The sequence below is a fragment of the Belonocnema kinseyi genome, chromosome 6 (genome assembly GCF_010883055.1).
Source record: "Belonocnema kinseyi isolate 2016_QV_RU_SX_M_011 chromosome 6, B_treatae_v1, whole genome shotgun sequence".
NCBI lineage: Eukaryota > Metazoa > Arthropoda > Insecta > Hymenoptera > Cynipidae > Belonocnema > Belonocnema kinseyi.
This window is the reverse complement of record NC_046662.1, coordinates 133,008,302-133,015,018: the sequence shown is the minus strand read 5'-3', so window position 1 is coordinate 133,015,018 and position 6,717 is coordinate 133,008,302. Positions and strand designations below refer to the sequence as shown.

At 33.2% G+C, this 6,717-nt stretch overlaps 1 protein-coding gene across 1 annotated transcript in view; it reads left to right on the top strand.

Annotated features, from left to right (window-relative positions):
- The window catches only part of LOC117175604, a 54,186-nt gene extending 51,637 nt beyond the window's left edge, over nt 1–2,549 (top strand). Inside the window, exon 2 of the mRNA XM_033365311.1 lies at nt 1,800–2,549. Within this exon, the coding sequence (XP_033221202.1) occupies nt 2,133–2,549 (417 nt within the window). The 5' untranslated portion in view covers nt 1,800–2,132. The remainder of the gene's footprint in view (nt 1–1,799) is intronic.
- The last annotated feature ends 4,168 nt before the right edge of the window (nt 2,550–6,717 follow it).

The window sequence follows — 6,717 nt, the reverse complement described above, 5'->3', positions numbered from 1 at the left end:
ATATAGACAATAATAAAGATCGTCTGTGATTCGTTATTAGTGCTCGAACATGAACGCTAGAACTTTAGTGCTATCTGTCAACTAAGATATCTCAATTTTTGCTCTTGATTTATTCTAAAACACATTTGGAAAAGGATTCTAGAACTTCGATATACACAATACGGCATAGTTCTAGAACAAGCTTGGATCACGTGTTACAGAACGTCTGTGATTGGTCAGTTCTAAAACAATTACGTAACAAATGTTCAGAAACAGTCATTAATTTTTGACCTTGAGTAATTCAAGAACACACTTGTAACATGGTTCTAGAACTTCGATATAATACTATTACGACACAGTTCTAGAACAAACTTGGAAGAAATATTAAAGAACGTCTATGGCGAACAAATATTAAAGAACGTCTAGGCGAACTGTTTAAAAGAAAGCAGAAACATATGTAAGTCGCTAAATAACCAAATAATGTTAAACTGAACTATTTATTCGAAAGTTCGCCTAGTGCAATCTTCTAAAGTGATTTAAATTAACAATGCAAATATTTTATTCCAGCTTAAAAAGCATTTTAGAACTTGAGATAACTACTAAATAATTCACGACCTGAAATTGAAATTTAGTTTCAATTTAAACAATATGAATATGTATTAGTACATGCATAGTTTTTAATATGCTATATATGAATTTTGTATCTAAAATAACACACTGCTCAGTTCAAGCCTTAGTTCCATCCATGTTAATTTCAACTTTAAACGTTTCAATTTTTATAGTGTCTATATTTTAATAACATGTCTACGTGTACAGAAATTTCAACACGAATTTCAAGACGAAGGGGCTCTATATACCGACATTCTGGAACGATTAGCTGGATGTTTTCGGCACATGTAGTAAGATTTTTAACACTTCGAATGTTTAAAGTTTTATTTTCAATCTGACACATTTTAGTTTTGAAATTTTTAAAAATTCTGATTAAATATATTTGGCTAATTAATAGCTGAATGTATATTTACACATTTATGGTGACCAGAGCTCCCATTTTAGTAACAATTTCGATTGAAGTTAAGTTATAAATTTTAGACTAATGTAACACAAAATTTTATTCTCAATTCATATTAGCTTATTACACCTTATTATAATACCTTTTTAAACAAAACAATAATTTTCTTTTGAATTTATGAAAATTAAAAGAATCGTAAGTAGATATGAGGATTTGAAAAAATATTAAATATTTAATAAAAAAACAAGAAAATCAATGGGATCTTATAGGAGTATCGGAAGTGCGCCGATCTCTCGCCCTAAGGAGAGGACTTAGTTGTGAGACAGTCGATTTTCTCTGCATTACAATATCAACATGGTCAACCCGACTACTCCCGAACTTCTCTTGTCCTGAGCCATCGTTTGTGCCCACATCGAAGTGGATAGACGCATTAGTGAATCAGTTGCGAATATCGTGTGCAAAAATGGAGTGAAAAAACATTTTTTGATTTTTTGCAAAGTTCCATTTTTTCGAGTGAATCAATTGAAAATGCTAAGTAGAATGCATTAGCATTTAGTGTTTTCCTCATATTTTGTGATGCAATATTACTTTATGCCAATATACGGTTGGAAAAGTTGTGTTGTTGTCATCCTCATAGTGGCGTCATGGTTTGGTTGTGAGACATAGTACTGGCTTAGTTGTAAGACACATTGCTTTTCCCAGTATATACAATTGAAAGCGTATACCACGGTCAAATATCGTCATTTTTGTCCGCATAAAGTGTTTATTTACCATTTAACTGGTGTTTTGATCCATTTATTTTTATTTTCAGCAGTGTCAACTCCAAAAAGGACAACTATTTCTTGGAAATACAGCACATTGCTGGGCTTGTGTATGCAAAATTGGATTTGGCGTTAACGCCAAAAACAATAAAATCGGACTTCGCTGCAACGGGCATTTCTCCATCCAATCCCGATATCTTCAAGGATGCTGATTTTGTCCAAGTCGTTGAATAGAATTCTGAAGTAGTTGCGATTGACACTGATATCTACGAACATAAACAGCGGCGTATTATTTTTTTCAGACTAATATCGGTCGAGAAGAAGAAGTGGTCACATTTGAACCGTCAACGCCTGAACCATCCAAATCTCGATAGGAATCAGTTATGTCAGCTGCCACTACTTTTTCATTGATTTTAGATGAAATTGGCCCATTGCAAGCCACCGCTGCCACAATAAAACCGTCGAAACGTGGCCGAAAGACGATGGGGAGTAGCGAGCTGACTTCTCCAGAAAACATTGTTGTTTTGAAGGAGAAAGCAGAAGCAGCGAAGAAACTAGCACCGAAGAAGCCAACACCAAAGAAGGCAAAACCACCAGCCAAGCGTTCCAAAGCAAACCCATCACCACTATCGGATGAAGATGCAGACCTTTGCACCATTTGCTTAAAGTTTTTGCCGACAACATTGACCGCTTTTAACTCTATCAAATGCATTTCGTCCAAGCGGCTGGTTCGTTTGAAGTGTGCAAATATGCGTACAAGTTTCTACACTTGCAAACATTGTGATAGCGATTTTGATTAAGAAGATGTTAATGAACAATGAAAAGTGCTAGTTATAAAAATAATTAATGTCTACTGAAAGCCTTCAGATTGAATAAAATTCATATTTGAAAATATTTATCTAGGTTTTACTTGATATTTTCCCATTTTTAATGAATTTTTCTAGGTGTCTCACAACTAAGCCACTTTTTTTCTGAAAAAAAATCATGCATTCACTAAATTGGTCGTAACTTTTTTAGTATTGATGAAATAACTATACTTTCTTTAGATAAAAGTTGTAAGAAAAAACAATTACTTCGTTTAAAAATTCATGTTTTTATGCACTAGATCTTCGCGTGACAAAATAATTCTTCAATTTTCGAATTCTTGGGAAAAAACTACGTAATAAAGTGCCAATAAAACTTTCGATATCAATGCTGAAACTAATGAAAAATTGTAATTTGTAGGTTCATAATTCTTATCTGATATTGATGTGAGCAGTTAATGTTCGCGAGTATATATTTTAGATGAATTTTAAATGCTTACCTAGTTGTTAGAAATTGAAATTACTCTTTCGAAGAAAAACTAGTGCCATAATTATCGTCCACGTCAACATCCTCATCTTCTATTTTAAGTACAAATTCGTTTCCATCTTCTCAACCAACATGAATTTAATTGCGAAGTACACAATAATTACTGCAACATAGGAACAACGACCTACTGTTATATGCCCCACTTTACAGTTGCAGCACCATCCTTTAATAGCTTTACGTCCATGTTCGTTAATGTCATAGCAAACATGAGTACGATATTTCATAGTTGAATGATGGCGTGAATGGAAGAATGCGCGAACACAAGATAAACTATTTTCCCTAGAAAATTTATTGACGCGTTCTTATATAACTTTTGGCCATTTTTATCTGATAAGTTCCAAAAGTCGTCATCTTTACATCATGAATACTGAGGATGGGTAAATCGTCAACATACCTCGCATTTATCTTATCCCTAATCGCTTTTTTTATCCAGTTGATTCGATTTTTCTACAAAAATATTGTCTACAGTTCCTTTTTTTTCATTTCACCAGTAATCTCAAGTGCATCGTCTTTGTCGCATGTAATAGGTTTAAAGAAGGTATTATAAAAGGCTACACCAGCTCAAAAATCAATATTGAGATGTCTCAACTTTTGCTTGGAACGATATTTGCTAAGTAGCGTAAACGAATTTTCAAAATTCCATTCATTTTCTCTATAATTCGACGTAATTTTGTAACAAAGCGCGATTCGTTTGCGCGTAATATCGGCAAAAGGGCCGACGAGTAATCAAGGTCAGGAGTGAAAAAATGACCTCCAAATTTAGTTAAGGTACCGCGATTAACTGTATCACGAAAGCCTCGGTCGCCAAATGTAACAACTTCGTAATTCTCATTATGTGTAATGAGTGCTGCAAAATTTATATCTGATTGTATGATTTTGTCTAAAATAGAAGCATCATTTTTCGTAGCATCGAAGAGACCGTGAATGCTTACTATATATCCATCGATTGTGCAAACAAGAAAAGGTTTTTCTAAATGTCGATGTTTATGATGACTGAACTGAGCCTTTTGCTTTGCGTTTTCAGCACTTTCTTGTGTTTATGAATATGTAGCATCCAACGCAAGATAGATAACTTTCTTCTTGCTGCCATCTTTTGATAAGTATATACGAATGTGCCACATTACGAGATAGAAGGCCAAAATCTGAGACAAGTTTCTCTTTTGAAGTTCCGTAACGTACTTTACTCATGTAAACTGCGAGAATTTGCGAAGGGGAACGTTCAGGAAATTAACGAAGGCTCGTAATTTTTAATAAGATTCTGGGAAACTCATCTTTTGTATACCCAGTCATCGCGAAATAGGTTTTTGACGATAGTTTTTTCAAATCTGTGAATTCCTCCCAAGGAGTAACAACATAGTTTTCTCGCAGAGCATTAAGAAATGTAACCCACTTATTAGACGTAAAAGAACAGACGTCATAAGCAGGGCGCAATATATTAACAGCTTCTTCTGTAAATGTGCAATTTTCAATAGTCACACTCGTCACAGACACGACTGTAATGATGTATAACAATACCTTGCAAAGACCACATTTGCGAAATCACTGTCTTCTTCATTCGATGACGGTTCTTTAAAGTCTTGCGACATGCAACACAAACCTTTTCATCATGAATACTCACTGGAATAGGCAATTATTCAAAAGACGGACTTTTTATTTCTGTTTCAAGAGAAACTTTTTCAAACTCCCTTTCGTTTTTGTGTCACATTTTCGATTAAGAAAAACTTCGACATCTCTCGTTTTTTTTTTTTTTTAATATTCTGCTAATCTTCGACCATCCACTAGCCGATTTTTATTGTCCGATTTTTTACTTTTATCTTTGAGAAGACACAGGCTGCAATGCGTAGCTATATCAGTGTAAGCGATTCTAAGAAGAAATGTCTCAAATAGTTATAAAAAAGAAGGTCAAAGGAAAGATACATATCAATGAATCTACATTCGACAGCAGCGAATGAACAAATGAAGGCTCGTCTGCGATCTAAATACATATACAGCGGTGGGGGTCGTCCCGTGTGCCGATGCTTCGCGCATACGCAACTCAAGCTAACTTTGTTGAAATCACTTGTGCATCAATATCAGATGAGCTTTAAAAACTACAAACTCCAAATTTGCACTACTTTCCACATCCATATCGAAAGTGTCATTGACACTTTCTAATGTAGTTTTTCCCGTAGAATCTGAAAATTAAAGAATTATTTTGTCACGCCAAAATCTAGTGCATTAAAACATGGATTTCTAAGCGACATAATTGTTTTTTCTTACTTTTTCAGCGTTTCAAAGACTTTTATACAGATTACGATACATATTTTGAAAGTTCTTAAAGAGATCTTTTATTGAAAAAAAAGAACCACAAAATATGTTTACTAGTTTCCGAGAAAAATGATTATGAAAAAAAAACTTCCTTGCTTAACTCAAAAACTACTCATTTCTGAGATGACAGGTTGTGTAGGTTTACTATATTATAGTATCCCTACATGTTGCTGATACTGAAATTGAAATGGCCTCAGGGCCCAGAACCCCCCTCTTTATTGGCCATAGCCCTTTACTAAAGCAAACGAAAGATATTGAGTAAATATTTCAAGGGCACTTTCCTTGCATTAAGTTCTATGCTCTTCGTTACAATTTTATATTTTAGAATTTAGATCTTTCAGATACAAATGATTTTTAAGATTTTCAAAACAGGCATAAAAAATATAATACTTTTCTGAGACTTTATGGATTTATACGTTTCATGGAATTCTGCGTCGAATGATAAATACTTTGAAGAGATCATTTGTTGACTCCTCATATATACAGAGGCCGTTCAAAAAATAGTGAACGCTTTTCGCTGACAGTTTTGACCCCCCCCCCCACCTATCACTTTTCCTATATTAAATTTACGTACGTCTAACATAGGCATAACGCTCGTGGTTCCCCACCCCCACCGAGGCGTTACGTATCTTTGAACATTAAATAATTAAATCCCCAAGGTTAACTATTGTTTGAAGTTTATCCAGACGATATTGCGAAATAAAATCGACATATTTCTATGTATTGTTAAGTTATAAATATGTATACACTATAAACTATATGTATCAAGAAAATGGCATTGTTGTTTTTTTCTGAATAATGCTAATTTCTCGACTTACAGCAAAAAGTCATCAAAATAAAAACTGAAATAATTTTCAAAAATGATAAAACTAAATTAGTGATTTAGGGAGATGATTAGATATACTTCATGAAATATTCTTCCAATAACGAATATAATTAATTATAACATTTCTAGCTTTAAAACGTTTAAAATAAAAACATTTGAAATTGAATTATTATAAACACAACTAACTGGAACTTATCGTACGGTCTAAGTCAAATAATTTTAATTTCAAAACTGTTAAAAATAGCGAGTAATAATTCAAAATAAAAATGTTCCCTGTAAATCTAAGTTATAGTTAAAAGATTCGAATAAAATAGCGCTGCGTTGTTTTTGTTTTAGAAATGGAGCACAATAAATAGCAATATTAGGATATCAAATGTCATAACCACGTCATTAGCAATCAATAAACAAAGAAATATGAATTAAGTTAAACAAAACCTCATTTAATTATAACTGTGAATATTTATGCAAATATCAGAAAAATATTT